This window comes from Oryx dammah, unplaced genomic scaffold, assembly GCF_014754425.2.
Source record: "Oryx dammah isolate SB20612 unplaced genomic scaffold, SCBI_Odam_1.1 HiC_scaffold_23, whole genome shotgun sequence".
NCBI classification, from domain to species: Eukaryota; Metazoa; Chordata; class Mammalia; order Artiodactyla; family Bovidae; genus Oryx; species Oryx dammah.
In genome coordinates this window covers 83,914,729-83,938,755 of record NW_024070207.1, presented here as the reverse complement: position 1 = coordinate 83,938,755, position 24,027 = coordinate 83,914,729, and the positions used below count along the sequence as shown (strand labels likewise).

At 42.8% G+C, this 24,027-nt stretch overlaps 1 protein-coding gene across 7 annotated transcripts in view; it reads left to right on the top strand.

Moving 5' to 3' along the window:
- The window catches only part of PFKFB1 (6-phosphofructo-2-kinase/fructose-2,6-biphosphatase 1), a 125,673-nt gene extending 102,242 nt beyond the window's left edge, over window positions 1–23,431 (top strand). For 2 of the 7 annotated variants that reach the window (XM_040266065.1, XM_040266068.1), the window contains 7 exons: window positions 4,605–4,812; window positions 8,504–8,650; window positions 14,501–14,605; window positions 18,730–18,859; window positions 21,789–21,851; window positions 22,691–22,755; window positions 23,105–23,431. In XM_040266065.1, the coding sequence (XP_040121999.1) occupies window positions 4,605–4,812; window positions 8,504–8,650; window positions 14,501–14,605; window positions 18,730–18,859; window positions 21,789–21,851; window positions 22,691–22,755; window positions 23,105–23,164 (778 nt within the window). In that variant the 3' untranslated portion in view covers window positions 23,165–23,431. Of the gene's footprint in view, window positions 1–4,568; window positions 4,813–8,503; window positions 8,651–14,500; window positions 14,606–18,729; window positions 18,860–21,547; window positions 21,752–21,788; window positions 21,852–22,690; window positions 22,756–23,104 lie in introns of those variants that run through there. The other 5 variants (XM_040266062.1, XM_040266067.1, XM_040266066.1 and 2 more) reach the window with 4 other exon arrangements.
- The last annotated feature ends 596 nt before the right edge of the window (window positions 23,432–24,027 follow it).

The window sequence follows — 24,027 nt, the reverse complement described above, 5'->3', positions numbered from 1 at the left end:
CACTGCAGATGGGGACTGCAGCCATGACATTAAAAGACACTTGTTTCTTGGAAGAAAAGCTATGCCCAACCTAGAATCCCTCAGAAGAAATGGAGTAGCCATCATGGTCAAAAAAAGAGTCCAAAATGCAGTACTTGGATGCAATCTAAAAAATGACAGAATGATCTCTGTTCGTCTCTAAGGCAAACCATTCAATATAGCAGTTATCCAACTCTATGACCCAACCAGTAATGCTGAAGAAGCTGAAGTTGAACGGTTTTATGAAGACCTACAAGACCTTTTAGAACTAACACCCAAAAAAAGATGTCCTTTTCATTATAGGGGACTAGAATGCAAAAGTAGAAAGTCAAGAAACACCTGGAGTAACAGGCAAATTTGGCCTTGGAATGCAGAATGAAGCAGGGCAAAGACTAATAGAGTTTTGCCAAGAAAATGCACTGGTAATAGCAAACACCTTCTTCCAACAACACAAGAGAAGACTCTACACACGGACGTAACCAGATGGTCAACACTGAAATCAGATTGATTATATTCTATGCAGCCAAAGATGGAGAAGCTCTATACAGTCAACAAAAACAAGACCAGGAGCTGACTGTGGCTCAGATCATGAACTCCTTATTACCAAATTCAGACTCAAAGTGAAGAAAGTACGGAAAACCACTAGACCATTCAGGTATGACCTAAATCAAATCCCTTATGATTATACAGTGGACGTGAGAAATAGATTTAACGGCCTAGATCTGACACATAGAGTGCCTGATGAACTATGGAATGATTTTCATGACATTGTACAGGAGACAGGGATCAAGACCATCCCCAGGGAAAAGAAATGCAAAAAAGCAAAATGGCTGTCTGGGGAGGCCTTACAAATAGCTGTGAAGAGAAGAGAGGTGAAAAGCAAAGGAGAAAAGGAAAGATATAAACATCTGAATGCAGAGTTCCAAAGAATAGCAAGAAGAGATAAGAAAGCCTTCTTCAGCAATCAATGCAAAGAAATAGAGGAAAAGAACAGATTGGGAAAGACTAGAGATCTCTTCAAGAAAATTAGAGATACCAAGGGAACATTTCATGCAAAGATGGGATCGATAAAGGACAGAAATGGTATGGACCTAACAGAAGCAGAAGATATTAAGAAGAGGTGGTAAGAATACACAGAAGAACTGTACAAAAAAGATCTTCACGACCCAGATAGTCATGATGATGTGATCACTAATCTAGAGCCAGACATCCTGGAATGTGAAGTCAAGTGGGCCTTAGAAAGCATCACTACAAACGAAGCTAGTGGAGGTGATGGAATTCCAATTGAGCTGTTTCAAATCCTGAAAGATGATGCTGTGAAAGTGATACACTCAATATGCCAGCACATTTGGAAAACTCAGCAATGGCCACAGGACTGGAAAAGTCCGTTTTCATTCCAATCGCAAAGAAAGGCAATGCCAAAGAATGCTCAAACTACTGCACAATTGCACTCATCTCACACGCTAGTAAAGTAATGCTCAAAATTCTCCAAGCCAGGCTTCAGCAATACGTGAACTGTGAACTCCCTGACGTTCAAGCTGGTTTTAGAAAAGGCAGAGGAACCAGAGGTCAAATTGCCAACATCTGCTGGATCATGGAAAAAGCAACAGAGTTCCAGAAAAACATCTATTTCTGCTTTGTTGACTATGCCAAAGCCTTTGACTGTGTGGATCACAATATACTGTGGAAAATTCTGAAAGAGATGGGAATAGCAGACCACCTGACCTGCCTCTTGAGAAATCAGTATGCAGGTCAGGAAGCAACAGTTAGAACTGGACATGGAACCACAGACTGGTTCCAAACAGGAAAAGGAGTATGTCAAGGCTGTATATTGTCACTCTGTTTATTTAACTTATATGCAGAGTACATCATGAGAAACGCTGGACTGGAAGAAACACAAGCTGGAATCAAGATTGCCGGGAGAAATATCAATAACCTCAGATATGCAGATGACACCACCCTTATGGCAGAAAGTGAAGAGGAACTAAAAAGCCTCTTGATGAAAGTGAAAGAGGAGAGCGAAAAAGTTGGCCTAAAGCTCAACATTCAGAAAACGAAGATCATGGCATGCGGTCCCATCACTTCATGGGAAATAGATGGGGAAACAGTGGAAACAGTGTCAGACTTTATTTTGGGGGCTCCAGAATCGCTGCAGATGGTGGCTGCAGCCATGAAATTAAAAGACTCTTACTCCTTGGAAGAAAACTTATGACCAACCTAGATAGTATATTCAAAAGCAGAGACATTACTTTGCCGACTAAGTTCAGTCTAGTCAATGCTATGGTTTTTCCTTTGGTCATGTATGGATGTGAGAGTTGGACTGTGAAGAAGACTGAGCGCCGAAGAATTGATGCTTTTGAACTGTGGTGTTGGAGAAGACTCTTGAGAGTCCCTTGGACTGCAAGGAGATCTGACCAGTCCATTCTGAAGGAGATCAGCCCTGGGATTTCTTTGGAAGGAATGATGCTAAAGCTGAAACTCCAATACTTTGGCCACCTCATGAGAAGAGTTGACTCATTGGAAAAAACTCTGATGCTGGGAGGGATTGGGGGCAGGAGGAGAAGGGGACAACTGAGGATGAGATGGCATCACTAACTTGATGGACGTGAGTCTGAGTGAACTCCAGGAGATGGTGATGAACAGGGAGGCCTGGTGTGCTGCGATTCATGGGGTCGCAAAGAGTCGGACATGACTGAGTGACTGAACTGAACTGAACCTAGATAACATATTAAAAAGCAGAGACATTACTTTGACAACAAAGGTCCATCTAGTCAAAGCTATAGTTTTTCCATTAGTCATGTAAGAGTTGGACTATAAAGAAAACTGTGCACCAAAGAATTGATGTTTTCAAGTTATGGTGCTAAAGAACCCTTGAGAGTCCCTTGGACTGCAAGGAGATCCAACCAGTCAATCCTGAAGGAAATCAGTCCTGAATGTTCATTGATGCTGAAGCTGAAGGTCCAATACTTTGGTCACCTGATGTGAAAAATGCACTCATTGGAAAAGACCCTGATCCTGGGAAAGATTGAAGGCAGAAGTGGATAACAGAGGATGAGATGGTTGGATGGCATCACTGACTCGATGGACATGAGTTTGGGTAAACTCCGGGAATTGGTGATGGACAGGGAGGCCTGGTGTGCTGCAGTCCATGTTGTTGCAAAGAGCCCTACAAGACTTAGCAACTGAACTGAACTGATAATTTTTATTTTAAATTATAAATGATCGGGGTATGCCAAGAAGAAATAGAAAATGTCATAGTTTTGATATGAACTACCTCTAAATGATTCACATGATCCTGGGCTTAAAAAAATCTTTGTAGAGAGCATGAATATACTGACTCTTGGAGGATAGATGCATAGGAGCTCAGCTTTGGAAACCAGGGACAGAACATCTTTTCAGGGAAAGATAACAGTACCTTGTAAAGGTCTGGTTAAGTCTGAATAAAAAGAGGAGTACAGAGAATATTTAAGCAAAAGCATTAAGGCTGAAATGAAACAAAGTTATGAGCATGGACATGGGACACTGAGGTGAGGCCAAGCACAGCCAAGGTATAAAGGCACCTAGAATGTCAGAATAAGCTAAGGAATTTGGAATTTATCCTAGTGCCACTCAGAACCTAGTGTCAGGAACAAGACAACAAGGTGACATCAGACATTTTCCACCTAGGCTCTAAGAGTCATAGGTTGAAGAGTTTGACATCAGGCAAATCACTTCCTCTTTCTGTGTTTCAGTTTCCTCACCTATAAAACAGAGATTATAGTCTCCACTTCCTAGGATGGCTATGAGGATTTATGCAGTTTGAAACCTCCCACCCCTGCCAGATGCGCGCACACACACACACACACACACACACACACACACACACACACACATGAAATGCTCAGCAAATGCAAATGGCCTATGAGATGGAGGCAGTCAGGGACAGGCAGGCAGGCACAGTTGGCAGCTGCTTTTTTTTTTTTTTTTTTTTGCTTTATGCAATAGATGTTTATATCAGAATATTAGGTGAGTTCTATTTTAAAATGTATTAGAAGAGCTGGATAATTTAAAGGGCCCACCCTTGCCAGAGTTCTTTAGTGACATGAAGAGATGTCCAGCTATTTCAGATATTTTTAAAGCATATTTGTAAGCATGACAGCAGATGCTCTGACCCTCAGACCTGAAAGAACAGTGACCATACCCTGTACCTGACTGCCTGTCCCTGACTGCTTCCAACATCTCATCGGCCACTTGAATTTGCTTCCTACTTGACTGTTGGAGGGTTACTGTTTCTCTCTCAGTACGTCAGCAGTGTGAACCACAGAAGAGAGAATACTAGATGCATGGAATGTAATGAGTGAAAGTAAAAAAACAGTCTGGCTCAAACTGAGACTGAGGAAAGGAGACAAAGGGAGAAGTTAGCAAGCAGTGAGCTCCTCAAGGTGGCCAGGAACAAGTTTCTAGAACAGCTATGCAGAACAAGGCAAAGCTAGAGGAAAGTTAAGTGAGAGCTGTGTTATGGAGTAGGCTTGAAGGCAGGCTGTGTGGTTGGGGCTTTCTCTTGGGATCAGCCTCTCCAACATCAGCTCCTGCTTGGACTGGCCCAGCCACCTGTCCTACATCAAGATCTTCGACGTGGGCACACGCTACATGGTGAATCGGGTGCAGGACCATATCCAGAGCCGCACAGTCTACTATCTCATGAACATTCACGTCACACCCCGCTCCATCTACCTATGCCGGCATGGTGAGAGTGAACTCAACCTCAGAGGCCGCATTGGAGGTGACTCTGGCCTCTCAGCTCGGGGCAAGCAGGTAGGGAAGGCCCCATGCATTCTGAAACATTGACTGGGCTGGTTCAAGTGGGCCACAAGTTGGTGGGGTGGCTGATGACTGGGTCCTGAGGGTGGAGGGACTCAGTGACAAGGTAAAAGCAGGTTCTGGCCACTCCTGCTCTTCCACCTCATTAGCCACTCAGTCTTGACCCATCTTTGTATGGCTTCCATGTGCCACCAGCAACTCTGATGCTTTGGTCCTGGCACACCAGTCCTTCCCAGACCACTTGCTCCTCTAACCCCATTAAAATAAGCACTGTCTCTCCTGCCTAACTGGTCCCCTCATTTTTCTCATAACTCTGTGTCTTCATTTGTGCAGTTTCCACCATGGAGGCTGCCCTCCTCTGTCCTTTCTGTCAGCTGGTGACCATCCTTTGCACAGACAGCTCCCCTGAAGAGCCCCACACTTGAATCCATCTTTTCCTGCATTACTCAGGGCTGATGCTATGCTCCCAAACCCCCACTGCAGGTCATCATAGAGTTGACTCTTGTCCCCCACCAGTCACCACTTCTTTCCTGCCCTCCGTTCTCCACACTTTCCAGGACCCATCTCCTGCTCCACAGGCTGATCCAGGAAGCCCTCCCCTGCCCTCTCTTGCCCTCCCAGGCAGGTCACTTGGGCTCCATACCCCCCAGTTCTGGCCCATCTCTGACTTTCATGGTGGGAGTCTCTTTTCTAAGTGAGTGAGTGAAATTCGCTCAGTAGTGTCCGACTCTTTGAAACTCCATGGACTATACAGTCCATGGAATTCTCCAGGCCAGAATACTGGAGTGGGTAGCCTACCCCTTCTCCAGTGGATCTTCTTGACCCAGGAATTAAACTGGGGTCTCCTGCATTGCAGGCGGATTCTTTACAAACTGAGCTATCAGGTAAGCCAATGGTGGGAGTCTCTTCTTTCTAGTCAAGATAATGACCTGCATGCTATACATGCTGCCCAAATAAAGAGACACATTTTCCTGCATTTGGCCCTCTCCCTGGGCTTGTTAAAGGGGCTTTCCAGGTGGCTCAGATGATAAAGAATTTGTCTGCAGTGCAGGAGACCCGGGTTCACTCCCTTGCTTGGGAAGATCCCCTGGAGAAGGGAATCGCAACCCATTCCAGTATTCTTGCCTGGAGAATTCCATGGACAGAGAAGCCTGGCTGGCTACAGTCCATGGGGTCACAGAGATGGACACGACTGAGTGACTAACATTTTCACTTTCACTAGGCTTGTTAACATAGGTATTGTTCTTGCTAGGAGGATGACTTGGGGTGGGATAAGAGGGAAATGAGGTGCAGGAGGGAAGGAGCTCCCTCTTTTATTGGACACCTCTGCACATTCATGGCACCATCTACTTCCACATGTGTGGCCTCATTTAATTGTCACAACTCTGTGGGGTTGGCATTACCATCACTGATTTGTGGAAAAGGAGGCTGAGGCCCAGACAGGAACAGAAAGTGGCCTCTGGTCACACATTCAGTAAAGGACAGAGCCAGAACTGAAAACCAGTCCTTCCTGCTTGCCCCTCAGCCGCCCCCACTGCAGAGCTGGCAGCGTTGCAGGCAAGTCATCATACCAGAAGCCTCAGTCCTCCTGGCTCCTTTTCTGTTACTTTCAGACTGGCAGTATCCTCTCAAGGTGGACTCTGCTGCTGCTGCTGCTAAGTCACTTCAGTCGTGTCCAACTCTGTGCGACCCCATAGACGGCAGCCCACCAGGCTCCCCCGTCCCTGGGATTCTCCAGGCAAGAACACTGGAGTGGGTTGCCAGTTCCTTCTCCAATGCATGAAAGTGAAAAGTGAAAGTGAAGTCGCTCAGTTGTGTCCGACTCTTAGAGACCCCATGGACTGCAGCCCACCAGGCTCCTCCATGCATGGGATTTTCCAGGCAAAAGTACTGGAGTGGGGTGCTATCACCTTCTCCGAAGGTGGACTCTGACTTCTGACTATTACCTCTCTCACTCCTCAGAGCAGAGTCAGAGGCCATAGAGATGCCATCCAAGCCTGTGGCACCACCTACAGCCAGAAGTCTCTTGGCTGGGGCTGTCCATGGCCTTGCCCACACAACTAAGCACCCAGTTTGGACACATGGCCATCTCCATACAACATTCCTCCTTAAACAGAAATGTGTACATGTACATGCACATGCCTGGCTCCAACTTTCATGCTAAAGACCACAGTGCAACATGCATGGTTTCCAAAGTATTTTCCCATCAACTGTCATCCACAATCGAGCACAGTAGCTCTCACTATGTAACAGAGAGCATTCTGGTGGCTCCCCATCTACTATGTAATGTGACACTCAGAGAGACCAGGCTGAGTGAGCTAATGCTGTTTGCATGTTACAGTCAGGAGATACAAAGCCAGGATGGGCCCAAGATATGCCCCAGGCCACAAGGGACCCTGTGAGGAAGGCGAGGTAGATTAAACCCCATCACTCGTCTCCCAATCAGGACTCCTTCCACCAGAGCACACTGACTGTTGACTCATAATCCATAATTAGAATGTGTGGACACAATGCCTGTATTTGTACATAAAAACGTGTGCCTGTATCTGTACATTTGTGCAGATGTTCCTCACACATCATCTGTGATTAAAAACATGCTTATCTGCAGAAGAAGAGTGAATCAGTTGCTCATATGCACTTCCACAAACCTAAGTGGTTCTTTTTGGTGCTGTCACTGTTTCCCTCACTGGATGGGCTGTGTCTTTATATATATATATATACTTATTTTAATTGGAGGCTAATTACTTTACAATATTGTATTGGTTTTGCCATACATCAACATGAATCTGCCACGGGTGTACATGTGTTCCCCACCCTGAACCCCCCTCCCATCTCCCTCCCCATACCATCCCTCTGTGTCATCCCAGTGCACCAGGCTGTGTCTTGAGAACTTGCCACCCCAGCACCCAGCACATGGCCACACATACTCAGTAAATATTTGAATGCCCTTAGAATCTTAGTACCAGGTCCCCTGCTCAAGCAATGACCTTTCACAAGGTCAAAGAGAAATGTCCCCCACATCCCACCCACATACACTTCCAGACCACACTCAGAGTACCCAGAATCCTAGAATTTCCTGCCCAGAGTCTGCTTCCAGTAGCTATATGGGGCCTGTCCCAGAGTCTGTTCACGTGAAAACAGGACATGTCACAAAATTTTTCACACCTAGGAAAAGGAATGGCCAAGGGGTCACTGTTTGTATGTCATGGGGATTGGTGGAGATAGGGTATAGACAGAATTTGTTCCTGAGACTGGATTATCTATAAGCATATACTTAAGATGCCTAGGAGTACAGGATGGAGCAGAAATGGGAAAAGAAGAGAGGTGAACTATAAGTGGAGTGCTTCCATTTGTACTTTTGTCCCAGGCCCACAAATGTTAGAAGTGAGCTGTTTGAATGAATGAATAACCAAGTAGGAGGTTCTATGAACAAGCTTCAGTGAACACACACACACATATGCACATATACACGTATAAATACACATATTCTTTTCTATTCCCTTGGTCCTTAGTCATGTGGGCAAGAATATGACTTTTTGTAAATTGGAAACACTTAAACTCTACTCCTCCTTGTTCATTATCACTCCATTATTTGTGGTAGATCTAAATTTATTCTCACGGCCACTTTGTCTTCTTTCATCTCTCTTTCTCCCATCCTCTCCTCCTTTGCACCCCCACTCCTCAGTATGCCTATGCCCTGGCCAATTTCATTCAGTCCCAGGGTATCAGCTCACTGAAGGTGTGGACCAGCCACATGAAGAGGACTATCCAGACAGCTGAAGCCTTAGGCGTTCCCTATGAGCAATGGAAGGCCCTGAATGAGATTGATGCGGTGAGATGGAGCGGGATGGATTCCCTGGTGGGTGGTGACTCTAGACTTATCCCCTGGGTTGCCTTTGCTCTGGCTCATATGCAGGACCTAATTAATTCAACAAACTTTTCTTGTGCTAAACACTGTTCTGTGCCTTGGGGATCCAGTGAAGTCCAGAACAGACAAGGTCTTCACTCTCATGGAGCCTGAAGTTAGACAGTGAATAAGACATTGCATTGCATGCAACAAAAGTTTGTGAGAGGGGAAATACAAGGATCTATAGAGTCCCAGAAGGTGAGGATATTCTTGACAAGACAGTGGTAGAAGATTTAGAAGGAAAATTTCCTAGAAGCAGGCAAAATGGACTGGAGTAAGGGAATAATTTTAGTTCAAGGAATAGAGAACAGTTCATGTGAAAGCCCAGAGGTGATAATAGAGCATGGCATGTTCAGGGAACTGAGGGAAAATAGCAGAGAGTCTGAGATAGTGATTGTAAGGTCTGGAGAGAAGGGAGATGAGGTTGGAAAAGAAGAGAGCTTATAGGGCTTTATAGTCCATATTGAGAGATTTGGATGGTACCCTAAAAATGGGAAAACATTGATGTGGTCTAAGTCAAGAAGGAGTGGGCTACCATGTGCAAAATAGATAACTAGTGGGAAGCTGCTGTATAGTACAGGAAACTCAGATTGGTCCCCTGTGATAACCTAGAGGAAGGGGGTGGAGGATGGGAAGGAGGCTCAAGAGGGAGGCGATATATGTATACTTAAAGCTGATTCACTTTGTTGTATAGCAGAAATCAATGCAACATTGTAAAACAATTATCTTCCAATTAAAAATTATTTTAAAAAAATTTACCTCCCTCGCAAAAAGGAGGAGTGGGCTGAATGTAACTCACATTTTCTTAAAGACCATGCTGTGAAGACTCCACCCATGACTCCATCATGATCATGTCTGGAGACTAGGTGGGAAGAGGGCCAGAATGAGAATGCATACCAGTATGGAGACGACTGCATTAGTCTAGGCAAGAAGTGAGGGTGTGATGGACCAGATGTGTATTGGAGATGAAATGAAGAAAGAAAAACTTAGTGAATATTTCATCTGACCCTCATGACATGGCAGTCTCTCTTCAGAGTCAGGTTTTTCTATGAGCTCTTTAAGAAGATATTTCCTCTCCATTGTCTCACCTGCACTATAGGCACATTTACATCAGGTAGCAGCCCACAGATTATGATTGTTAAATACTAAAGTAAAAGCTTCACCACAGATGTAGATAACTTCTGTGTAGGTAGGTTAACCTGATTGCCTGCTAGATAAATAAAGGAAGTATGTGTGTGCATGCATAATAACATATATACTCAACTATAGATGTATAGAGACACACATATTTAGAAAAGGGATATACAACATTGTTATACATATCACATATATTATTATAAAATACACATGAGACAACTTTCCATCATAATAGTTCAGTTATTGTTTGTTTCTGGCACATATGTGGTGTAAGCATTTATTGGATCCCTACTCCATTTCAGACTCTAGAATGGTGCTAGAGAGAGAGATTTGTTTCTGTCTTCACTGAAGTTTCAGAAAAAAATAGGGTAGTCAGAGGAATACAAAACAGCATGTGTGGTGCAGACTCTGATAGGCTAGAATGTGGGCACACAGATGCTGGGGCAAGGCATCTGACCCAGCCATGATCTGCCTGAAGGAAGTGATTCCTACTTAAAACCTGAGAGTTGAGTAACAGTGAGCCAAGTAGAGAGGATCAGGAATCATGCAGAGAAAGCAGCATAAGCAAAGAGGGAATTGTGTATGTGTATAGATCTACTAAGGTTATAGCAGTGGAGATGGAGAGAGAATAAAGAGAAATAAATTTGAGAGAAATTTAAGGATTAGAATCTCAGAAGTTAGCTATGAGAGATGGGTCAAGAAGGAGGGAAAATTTAGAATGATGTCTAAGTTTCTGGTTTATTTCCATTACCAATACTATATTAATAATTATATATATTAATCTAATAACATTAGATTAAATTGATCTATTTAAATTACTATATAATCTAAACAATATTAATTATAGAGTAATATATTCCATTGATTGTTTTTTAAATGTGTCTTGTACATTCTGTACTAGTCTTTTTTACATATGTTATCTCTAATATTCAAAATACTGTTGTGAGATAGTTATAATTACCCTCATTTTGCAGATGAGGAAAATAAAATTCAAAGAAGTTAGGCGATTTTCTTTAAGTCAGTAAGGAATCAGTGGTCACTTCCACAGGCAACAGATTCCCAGCATGCCTCAGAATAGAAAGTCAAAGCCAATCTGGAAGGACTTTGTGAATATACAGAGTGCACTTTCTCCCATGGGCAGTGTCAGATGCAGGTTTGGCACTGCCTATCTTCTTGTAGATTGGGGCAGGGGTGAACCTAACTCCTAAGGAAAGCCTGGTTGGTAGCTCAAAAGACAGCCAGAGCCCATTGCTTCACTACAGGAAGGTCTAATTGGAATCTACTAGACTAGAAGGGAATCTTATAAACTCAACATCGATCCCACCTCTACCAACAGACACCTCACTTCTGTGGATTTCTTAGTGGAAACTCATTCTTTAAGAGCCCTTAATTCCTTCTTTGGGTCAGGAGAGTGTATATCCCCAAGGACCACTGTGAAACTGAGGAATTTGCTAATTCTTGCCTTCTGAGAGAGGTCTGTGGATACCTATTTCTTTATCTGCCAGAGGTCCTGAAGAAGTGTAGGCAGGAGGGATGGGAAATGTGATAACATTGAAGAGCCCTGTTGTGGATATGTACATACACATGCACTTGTGTACACAGTCACAGACATCCACCACAGGTATGTTTACACTCACAGATATACATTTCACAGACACACGGACCAACTAGTCAAACACAGGTTTCCTCTCAGACACATCTACCAATCATATGTGCACCATTCATGGACACACACACACTTACAGACAGACACACCTAGAGGTACATATCACATTCATTGTAGATACACATGCAATCTTTGCATATATTTACATCACATAGACACATAGAGGCATACCATGGACACGCTAACAGTACAGACATACAGCCTCAACCATATTACCAAAGATTCACAGACCTTAGACATAGGCACATAGATACTCACACATATATTTATAGATATACACATTTCAGAGACACACACACTACAGACACACTGAGACTCACATGAAGAGACAGACCACAGAGACACCTATGCACACACATTCTTAGATGATGAGACATCCTTTATATACATACACATACTCATACTTATATATATACTTACATATATATGCTGACACAAATGCACAACCAATAGCATAGGACCTTAAACATGCCAAAAATACACATCATGAGCAAGCTACACACACACACAAACACAGTCACAAATTCTTAAACCCACAAATTTATAAAAATACACATATATGTACAATGTACACCTATAAACCTGTTAGGATAATCATAGAGAAACACCACAGATACCCACCTGCACTCAGCCTGAACACACCTATGCACATGCACTCATTCTCACATCCACACAGTTACATACCTTGTGCACACATATACACGTACACCAGACAACAAATAAAATGTATTGTCTCCTTCCATAGGGGCAGTAAAGTGAAGTAGTGAAAGTGTTAGTTGCTCAGTTGTGTCCAACTCTTTGCAACTCCATGGACTATAGCCCACCAGGAGGAAGAGGTGGCAAGTATACAAAGAACTATACAAAAAAGGTCTTAATGATGCAGATAACCACAATGATGTGGTCACTCACCTAGAGCCAGACATCCTGGAGTGTGAAGTCAAGTGGGCCTTAGGAAGCATTAGTACCAACAAATCTAGAGGAGGGGATGGAATTCCAGTTGAGCTATTTCAAATCCTAAAAGATGATGCTGTTAAAGTGCTGCACTCAGTATGTCAGCAAATTTGGAAAATTCAGCAGTAGCCACAGGATTGGAAAAGGTCAGTTTTCATTCCAATCTCAAGACAGGGCAATACCAAAGGAACTACCATACAATTGTGCTCATGTCACATGTTAGCAGGGTATGCTCAAAATCCTTCAAGCTAGGCTTCAACAGTATGTGAATCGAGAACTTCCAGATGTACAAGCTGGGTTTAGAATGGGCAGAGAAACCAGAGATCATATTGCCAACATCTGTTGGACTGTAGAAAAAGCAAGGGAATTCCAGAAGAACATCTATTTCTGCTTCATTGACTACGCAAAAGCCTTTGACTGTGGATCACAACAAATTGTGGAAAATTCTTCAAGAGATGGGAATATCAGACCACCTTACTTGTCTCTTGAGAAACCTGTATGAATGCCAAGAAACAATAGTTAAAACTGGACATGGAGCAATGGAATGGTTCAAAATTGGGAAAGGAGTACGTCAAGGCTGTATATTGTTACCCTGCTTATTTAACTTATATGCAGAGTACACCATGCAAAATGCCAGGCTGGATGAAGCACAAGCTGGAATCAAGATTGCTGGGAGAAATATCAGCAATCTCAGATATGCAGATGATACCACTCTGAGAGTTGGACTGTGAAGAAGGCTGAGCGCCGAAGAATTGATGCTTTTGAACTGTGGTGTTGGAGAAGACTCTCGAGAGTCCCTTGGACTGCACAGAGATCCAACCAGTCCATTCTGAAGGAGATCAGTCCTGGGATTTCTTTGGAAGGAATGATACTAAAGCTGAAACTCCAGTACTTTGGCCACCTCATGCGAAGAGTTGTCTCATTGGAAAAGACTCTGGTGCTGGAAGGGATTGGGGGCAGGAGGAGAAAGGGACGACCGAAGATGAGATGGCTGGATGGCATCACTGACTCGATGGACGTGAGTCTGAGTGAACTCTGGGAGATGGTGATGGACAGGGAGGCCTGGCGTTCTGCGATTCATGGGGTCGCAAAGAGTCGGACATGACTGAGCAACTGAACTGAACTGAATGGCAGAAACAAAGAGGAACTAAAGAGCCTCTTGAGGAGGGTTAAAGAGGAAGGTGAAAAAGCTGGCTTAAAATTCAGCATTCAAAAACTAAGATCATGGCATCTGGTCCCATCACTTCATGGCAAATGGATGAGAAAAAGTGGAAAGAGTGACAGACTTTATTTTCTTGGGCTTCAAAATCACTGTAGACAGTGACTGCAGCCACGAAATTAAAAGACACTTGCTCCTTGGAAGAAGAGCTATGACAAACATAGACAGTGTATTAAAAACCAGACATCACTTTGCCAACAAAGAGCATATAGTCAAAGCTATGGTTTTTCCAGTAGTCATGTATGGATGTGAAAGAAGACTGAGTGCTGAAGAACTGATGCTTTCAAATTGTGGTGCTGGAGATGACTCTTGAAAATCCCTTGGAAAGCAAGGAGATCTAACCAGTCAATCCTAAAGGAAATCAGTCCTGAATATTCATTGGAAGGACTGATGCTGAAGCTGAAGCTCCAATACTTTTGGCCACCTGATTTGAAGAGCTGACTCATTGGAAAACACTCTGATGTTGGGAAGGATTGAGGGCAGGAGGAGCAGGGGTTGGTTGGTGGGGTGATGAGATGGTTGAATAGCATCATCAAGTCAGTGGACTTGAGTTGAGCAAACTCCAGAAGATAGTGAACAACAGGGAAGCCTGGTGTGCTGCAGTTCATGGAGTTGCAAGTAGTTGGACTCGACTAAGTGACTGAACAACAACAACAGACAGCAGACCCAAACCTAGAGGTGTGTTAGCAGAAACCCAGGTGCTTGTGTGCTAATGTTCCACAATCATTGGCCTCAGAACTATGGTAAAGGCTGTGGAGATTTCAATTTGTGAAAACTTTTGTCCCCAAATAATTTTTCTCAGGGTGTCTGTGAGGAGATGACCTATGAAGAAATCCAAGAACACTACCCGGAAGAATTTGCAATGCGAGACCAAGATAAATACCGCTACCGCTACCCTAAGGGAGAGGTAAGATTTGGAGGGGTGGCCAGACTCTTAGGACTCCTCCCCGGTATCTTTATTCCAACTACCAAGATTCCATATTTCCCCAGACAGCTTTAGAAACAGGGTAAAGCAAATCTTGCAGCATCTTCCATCCCACAAAGCACATGATCATCTGGCCCTTGGCTCTCTCATTCTTGGCTATAAGCAACATATTCCTCTTTTTAAAGGCTGTACATTTGCCTGTTTATTTCCTTCTTTCAGGAAGGCTCACTTTATCCTAGACTTTGTCTTTAATATTCTTTCACTAATGGCATCTGAAATATTTTAATGTGCTTTAATTTTCTGACACTTTATTGCCAAGTTGCCTAAAGTTCCAGCCTTTCTGGACTGTGGGTTGGAGTCCCAAATAACAATGGCTAATGGTTTAACCAACTCTTCTGCCACCATATGAGCCAGATTATTAGTTCTTTATTCCCATGTGGTGGTGAATCCTCATTGCTTTCAACCCAGCCTCCATTTAGCCTGTTCCACATGTTAGAATATTTATTAGTCATACTCCATTTCTGATACAGGTTCCTGGGGAAAATTGTCAGAAAGCAGAATATTAGAGAAGATGAAATGATGGATATCCTGTGTTACAAAGCACTTTAACATTTGTATTTTCATCTTCAGAAATGACATTATGAAGTCAGTGACTGTGCCCTCATTTTCCTTTTTATATTTTAAGGCTATATTATCAGAGGCATACAAATTTAAAGCAATTATATCTCCTTAGTAAATTGTATATTTTATTATAGAGTGAGCAAGCCTCTTTCCCCCTCTAATAATGCTTCTTTTATATGATATTAAAATTTTGTCTGCTCAGTATTTGGTTAGTTATTTACTTTCAACTTCTCTGTGTAGTTTTGTTTTGTTTCCTATAGACAACATAGAGCTGGGTTTTGTTGGTTTTAATAAACACTGGAAATATATGACTTTTGAATGGCAAGTTTGGTATACTTTTAATTACTGACTTATGTAAATTTACTTCTATTCTCTTATTTTGAGCTCTCTAGGCTTGGTTACTTTTTGTCTTTTCCTCCCTTCTTTAGAATTGATAAAATTTTACATCTATGTTTGAGTTATGCAATCTCTTTCTATGCTTTTAGAGTTGCTCTTAACATTTTAATATGTATGACTGACAAAATCTAAAAATCAATATCTCTACCTGCCTCCTGAATCAATACAAAAACTTTATAACTCTGGTCACTCTTCTTATATTGTTTGTTGTTTTTTATTTTACTTACTTCAAACTTGTGTCTTATTCCCTAAATGAATTATTATTGTTAGTATTAAATTTATTATTGTAAGCACAGCTTACTCAGTGAGTGTTAATTGAATGAATGCTTGCTGAAGCACTTCAATTTATACAAATCTATCAGAATACATCACTATTTGTCCCTATAATGCCAACATATTGTATTTTGGGGTTAAATTGACATTACCAAAGTAAAATTATTATGAATTCTAGATAAAATAGAATTACTTCCAAACAATTAATAAACTTTGTACCCACATAGATGGATTTTTTCTTTTTAAAAAATTTTATTGGATTATAGTTGATTTACAATGTTGTATCACATATACATATACTTATTCTTTTGGGGGCTCTTTTCTCATATAGTTTATTACATAATATTGAAGAGTTCCTTGTGTTATTCAATTGGCTCTTACTGATTATCTGTCTTATATATAATTGTGTGTGTCTATTAATCCCAAGTGCCTGATTTATCCCCCCTCCCACATTTTTCCTTTGGTAACCATAAGCTTGTTTTTGATATCTGTAAGTCTGTTTCTGTTTTCTAAATAAGATTATTTATATCATTTTCTAATTAGATTCCACATATGTGTGATGTCATAAGATATTTGTCTTCTTCTGTCTGACTTCAGATAATCTCTAGGTTCATCCATGTTGCTGCAAATGGCCTTATTTCTTTCTTTTGATGGCTGAGTAATATTCTATTATATATGTTAATTAATATATACACAATGAAATTTATATGTATGCAATGGAATATATTAATATTCAGTTCATCTGTTTATAGACATTTAGGTTCTTCTTCTCCATCCATTTGTGTTGATAGACATTTAGGTTGCTTCCATGTCTTAGTTTTTTTAAATAGTGCTACAAAAAACATTGGAGTGCATTTATCTTTTAGAATTATGGTTTCCTCCAGATAAATGCCTAGGAGTGGGATTGCTGGGCCACATGATAGTTCTATTTTTAGTTTTTTAAGCAACCCCACCCCCATTCTGTTCTCCTAGATGGATTTTATATAGTAGAAATTGGGGGAAATCACTTATTTAATTAAAATATAATTTTTACTAGCTAAAAAAAATTGTATATAGTCAGTGTTTATTTAGATTAAACCACATATTTACCAATTCCTTTGATCACTTTCATGTTACATCTCAGGTTTTCCTTCTGAGTTAAATGTCTATCTTTTTTTAGAATTTTCTTTAGGAGGATCTGTTGGTAGTAGACTCACCTTTCCTTTTGTCTAAAAATGTCTTTTGGAGGGGTGGTCCTCAATCCTAAATGGTACTTTGGCAAGGTATAAAACACTAGGAAGACAATTTTCTCTCTGGAGTTATCATCCCCACTGTCTTCTGGTTTCTAACATGTCTAAGAAGTCTCCTACAAGTCTAATTGTTATTTCTTTTCTCTCTGGCTGCTTTTAGGGTCTTTGGATCTCTATTGCTTTTAAGTTTCACTCTGATATGTCTAAATATTAATTTCTTTTAATTTATCTTGCTCAGAATTAATTGGAATTCCTGAATCTGAGAACTGAGATTCTTCATCAATTCTAGAAAATTCCCAGGCATTATATCTTTAGCTATTCCTCTCTCATATTTTCTTTACTATCTCCTTCTAGAAATTCAACTAGATATGTGTTAGTTTTACCTCTATGCTTCATGTCTCCAAACTTCTTATTTTCGATCTCTTTGCTACATTCTGAGTAATTTCTTCAGCTCTGTCTTCCAAAACATTTTATTTAATGCTCTGTATACTCTATCCATTGAGTTTTCCATTTTAATGAATATATTCTTCATTTATAAAAATTCTACTTAATTTTTTTCAAATCTGGATCTTATATTCAATAGCATCTTATTTCTTCTTTGTATTTTTGAGTAAATCTTATACTTCTCTAAAAATCTTGAGACTATTTATTTTATATTGTGGATCCTTTATCTTAAGTTGTTAGAGTTCTTGTTGTTTCTGTTTATTTTTATTATAGCTTATTTTCTGTGTATGTTATATGAGCCTCAGTTTGACAAAAATTTATCTGTGGGAAATCCATGCAGCCTCAGTTGAGAGAATCTAGAGAGAATTTACATTTGCTTCTTCCAGACGCTACTGGAAGCAAATGACTTGAAATCACTTTTTATTAAACTCTCAGCTTAGCATTTTCTGAAACACATGGATAATATAATTCAGAACCACAAATCTATTTAACAATACGTTTGGGGTTATACATTCTTAGTGGAGGCTTTTCCTGATTTTTTCCACCAAGAGTCAGGCAGACACATTTTCTTATTGTTTCCCTTTGCCTGTGGATATATTTTTTAGCTTATAATTTTATTGAGGATGTAGTCCTTTGAAGGTCTCAGATTTATCTGAGAGTCTCAGTCCCAAATCCCTACCCTATACACACCTAAGGCTTCATCTCATATTTCTATTATGTTTTAAAAGCTCAAGGCTCTTGGATACTGTGATTGGCAAATGCCCCCACAGGAATTATGGCTTCTATATCCATTTATCACTCTTTTCCCGAAGTTTTTCTTTATTTGGGAACCCTATATTCATAATGTTTTGTTTTCTTGAAAGATCAGCAATGCAAACATTTATTTTATCCAGCTTTTCTAGGGATTTTTTTAGTGGAAAGTTTTATTATTGTTATTGTTATCTACTCCATTATATTGATTGCCCCATTTAATAGATGAAAAAGTAAGGCCCTAGGAAGGAAGGAAGTGAGTTGCCCAAGGTCATACTGCTGACCAACAACTGAACTAGCACCAAAATCAAGTTTTCCTGATTCCTGGTCTAGAGTTCTTCTCCTCAGGGCAAATGTGCCCCCTTCTTACCCAAATGTTTCTCTCCTTTTCAGTCTTATGAGGATCTGGTCCAGCGTCTGGAGCCAGTTATAATGGAGCTAGAACGGCAGGAAAATGTATTGGTGATCTGCCACCAGGCTGTCATGCGGTGCCTCCTGGCCTACTTTCTGGACAAGAGCTCAGGTACCACTTTTCTCTCTGGTCCTGGCATGGGAGCTGCATGTAAGTTGAGACTCTGACACCAGAAACTGGTGGTTTATATCTTAAGAGTACAGTATTTAGAACAAGGGTGCATGAGTCCAATTTCTTACTCTGTCTCGTGATACCTTTGGGAAATTACTTTAACCTCTCCCCGGTGGCTCAGTGGTAAAGAATCTGCCTACAGTGCAGGAGCCACAGGAGATATGGGCTTGATCCCTGGGTCAGCAAGATCCGCTGGAGGAGTACATGGGCAACCCACTCCAGTATTCTTGCTTGGAGAATCCCATGGATGGAGGAGCCTGACAGGCAACAGTCCATGGGGTCGCAAAGAGTCGGACACAACTAAAGTGACTCAGCAGGCAGCAGGCTCTGTTCTCAGTTTCCTCATCTGTAAAACAGAGAGAATGATGAAGTTTAAATAAATTAACATATTTATAGAGCTTAGAACAGTTCATGATACAAAGTATGGGCCATATAAGTATTAGCTGCTACTATTAATATCAGTGTTATTATGAGTTAACATTTTCAAAGCCAACCTTAGCAGTCTTTTTTCAACCTGAGAAAGCTGAGCCAGTATTTCTCAGAGGCATACTGTCATCAGGTGGAATGGGACCTCTTGTGACTTTCTTTTTTAACTTTTTGGCCACATCGTGCATGTGGCATGGAAGATCTTATTTCCCTGACCAGGGATCCAACACGCCCCTGCAATGGAAGCATGGGAATCTTAATCACTGGACCACCAGGGAAGTCCCTAGTGTCTTGATTTTGATTATAGGTTTCTGTCTTTGCTCTAGGGATGATTTCTCCAAGATAGCAGTGTTTTCATTTTTAAATAATAATTTATTTTTATTAAAAAATCTGGAAATTTTAATTTACGGAGTATCTACACACTGATTACAAATTGCAAGCTAGGGCAGCTGGCCTGGCAAAGGACTATCATGTCACCTCCAAGTGTGAAAGTCTATTTCTGACATGGAGGCTGAAGTGTTGGCATCTCCAGGATACTGGAGTAAGGATGTGTGAGAACAGTGCAAAGTCATATTTGAAGTATACAATGTCCTGCAGACTTGGATCTTTTCTATGATGCTAGCTTTCAAACAAAGGGCTCTTATAATATGGAGTCATCTAGAATTGGAACCAGGGGGACTTGAGAACTTGACATTGGACAAGTAATTTCCTTTGGTTGGTCCTCAATCTCCTCAATGGAAAAAAGGTGACAGGGGATGGGGTGGTGCTGCTAGATTTCTGATGCTGTTCATATCTCTACTGTTCAGTACTATTTTTGAGACTGTGAGGCTGGCCCTGTAACCCTGACTGTGCAGAAGAGGAAATGGAGGCTCTGAGAGATGAAGTGACTTGACCAAGATCATAAGGCTCAGTGAGGCAGAGAGAGGCACTAATCTCAGGTGCATTCTAGAGACACCTTATCTCAGACACATGTGGGGTTCATGGGAAGCACATGCATCTCCCATTTGCACACTGCTTTACCCACATACTACCTGCTTTCATGAACAGGCCATGCTATCTTCTCACAGCTGTCCTAAGAGCTGGCCTAGGCAGGACTGGGCACATGCTGAGATAAGGAAACTGAAACTCAGGAAGATGCTGTGACTGAGAACTCAGATCCATAGGACCTTATGGCTGGGTCCAATCCTGTGCTACAAGAGATAAGATCTTTGAGGACCAGAAAAAGAAAAGGCAGGGTCGAGATCACTTGTCTAGGCAGTGGCAGAACTGGGTCAGAGACCTCAGGCAAGTTGCTTCCCTTCTCTGAATCTATTTTGTCATGCATGCAGTGAGGAACAGTGACTCCCATAGAGTATTAGTGAGAACGAAGTGAGGTAGTGGACCAAAAGCACTGGACCCAGCACCTGAAGATGATTATGACAAAGGTAAGGAGGAGGAGCAGATTGGTTACCCAGGAAATCTTGTGTGTCAGGAGGCTGGGTGGGCCGTGGCAGGCCTGAAAAGCCTAACATGACCCTCAGGGGCAGGGAAGCCATGATGGGTGGGTTCTGGCTCAATGAAGGGAGATGGAAAGCTGAATATGTTTCCTGGGTGATCAGGAGGGTGGGTGTTTACAGAGAGGAATGAGAGATGGGAGTGTCACCACACAGCACTGTGCATCCCTCAAAGGCAGTGACAGAAGACTGCAGTGGTCAGAGCACACATTTGAGCTCAAAGCATCCTGGGTTCCAGTCCCAGCACTGCCACATTCTGGCTGTGGGACTCAGGGCAAGTGTCTTCCTTCTCAGAGCCTCAGGGTCCTCATCCATGGAATGTGCCTAGTCATCCGCTCCCTTGAGGCTATCTGGTGATTGCCGTCAAGGCCACGCAAGTCATTGTATGCGAATCATCAGGAACTGAACACAAATGAATCAGTGAATGCTTGTCCATCAACAAGTGTCCAAGTAGTCAAAGGGCACAGGCCTGGGCTGGGGAGAAAGCTGCAAGAGCTGCCAAGGTGCATGCACACCTCAGCCAAGGCCCCAGCACATAGTAAGGCCTCAGAAAACACTGGCTGAGACATGTTGTGACCTTTGGGGTGGGAGACCCCGTGGAAGGACTGAGTGGGGGTGGGAGGGAGGCTTGTCTTGGTCTCATGTCTGCCCTGCAGTTGAGGAGGTCGGCCACCTCCACAGTGCCAATCGTTGGTTTCTGGGGACCCAGGGTCTGTCCCCTATCCCCAGGACCTGCCATCCTCCTTGTTGCTGAGACCTCTCTGCTTTATTCCTCCCTCCCCACTGGGCTCTCAGCACTGCCCCCTGAAGAGTGTGGGGGAGCAGGACCCAGGTAAAGATATCCATGGGGAAGGGGGTGGAAGGGAAGAGTGCTTTAAGCCTGGAGCCCCGGAGAGGTGGTGACATCCCTAGCATCCTGCCTCTGAAAGCTGCTCTCTCCTCCTTTCCAGATGAGTTGCCTTATCTCAAGTGCCCTCTGCACACAGTGCTCAAACTTACACCTGTGGCTTATGGTGAGTGCCCCCACCATCATCTGCATAAAAGTACCTAGACACTATGAGCATGCCTGCAGTGCCTACCATTTGTCCAGCAAAGTCCTAAGAGAAATTCCCTGGGTAGATAGTTAGATGTCTTGGTAGAGGCAGGACGGGTGGTAGCAAGATGACAATGGGGGAAGGACTTAGGTAGCCTCTAAATCTGGGATGTGGCCCCAGCTTTCTCTGTCTCTACAAGAGCACCAATCATACAGCACAAACCTGTAGAAGAGAGGGTCCCCAGGGACCAGAGAAAGGGGGGTTTCCACAGGTTTGGGGCCTCCTATGCCAGCTCCAAACCCCAATGATACCACCCTCTTCTTTCTTGAAGCTCCCCAGAACTACCTTGTGGCCTTCCACACCTCTGATCTTGCAGTAACCACATAGTTCTCAAAATAAACTTTACCTGGAGTTGGTTGCCCCAAGGTAGTGGCCCCAAGATTCTTTTAACACTTCGGCACCTAACACAGCTGGGAGGCTCCACAGAGCTCCATCCTTATCACACAGATTAGGTTTCTGTCTCACAGAAAAGAGCTGGGGAGTGGGGCAGAGATCATCTCTTCTCAATTCTCATTCCCATTGACAAGGGAGGCTCAGAGAACACTGAGATTATTAGGGGCAGAGCCTGCCTCGTAGGCCTGATGTCTTCCCCAGACATCACACAGCTGGTCTAAATTCCCCTCCATAAAGGGCAGCTATAATCCACACACAACATGGAGCTGTGGGTGTGGGTGCTTACGGGGAGAGGGAATGATACCTCAGGGGAGACCTGTGCTTACCTGGGTGGCTTATGGATGGATGGGTTGTTCTTTTCCGAGGCTGCAAGGTGGATTCCATCTACCTGAATGTGGAGGCTGTAAACACACATCGAGAGAAGCCTGAGGTAGGTGAGGGACTCTGGCTCAAGCTGGGGTGTTGTGAAAGCACCTTCCCCTGCAGAAAGGCAGCCCCAGTCCCACAGAGCTTGGGTGTTTCCACCAACATGTAGAAAAACCAGCACCCAGAAATGTAGGAACTGCAGACCAGACTTGAGATACCATAGAGAAGCAGGGCTAGAGCAACCCTGCCTAAAAGGACTCTGGCTGAGGTTCCCCCAGGCTGGCCTAAGGAAAGAGTCAGGATCCAGGCCTGGCTGAAAGAGGGGAGCCTGGCATTGAGAACAAGAGGCAGGGAAGGGTGGGAGCTCCAGACTACTGGTTCCTTACTACTAATACTAGATTCTTTCCTCTCAGAATGTGGACATCACCCGGGAACCTGAAGAAGCCCTGGACACTGTTCCTGCCCACTACTGAGCCTTTTCTTAGACATCAAACTGCCTCTGTCCTTTCTTGGGTTCACCTTTAGGAGCTGCTATTATTGCTCTTTTCTTACACTGAGAACACTCTGAACTTGGCCTCACTGGAAGAGACCCACTTCCAGTAAAGAAACTTTCATCAGCTCCAAAATAGGCCTTGATTTCTAGCTATAAACAAGGAACTGTCTAGCTCAAGATGAAACTTGTTCCTTCTTAATTCTTATTCCCTGATCAATAAAGACTTCCCTTACTGCCTACAAAAGGAGAAAGGAGGTCATTGTGAGGCTTCTCCTACAAGATTTTCTTAAGATCCTGACCTTATGAAATGGCTCTGGTGCTGTAGGGGTATGGGCTTAGTGAGAATTTCCTGGATAAAAGGGCTCTGGAGAAGCATCTTCAAATGTGAAGGTGGAGCGTCCATGTGAGTGCCTATGGCCTTGTTCCTTGGTGAGCAACATGACTCACCAAGAATCTGTACAAGAAGAATCTGTACTTAGACCACAGTTCTCCTTTCTTCTCCAACTTGTTGCCATCCTGATTGATTTCACTGTCCATATAAATGATCCAAATACCCTGGTCACCTAGTGCCCTGCCCCCTCAACTTCAGTGATCATCTTCCCTTCAGTCATTCACTCCATGGACCTTGGTTGGCATCATCTAGACTTCTCCCCAGTTTGACTTCTTAAACACAAGCATCTCACTATCTGACCACTGGCCCCCTATTCCTTATAACTCTCTGTGTCATCCTCCCACACAGCAGGCATGTATGTAGTATTTCTTGAATGAACAATATTTACCCTTGCACTGCATCGAGTATAAGTCCTTTGATTCCTTCAGTATCTCCCCATCCATCAGTCCTCT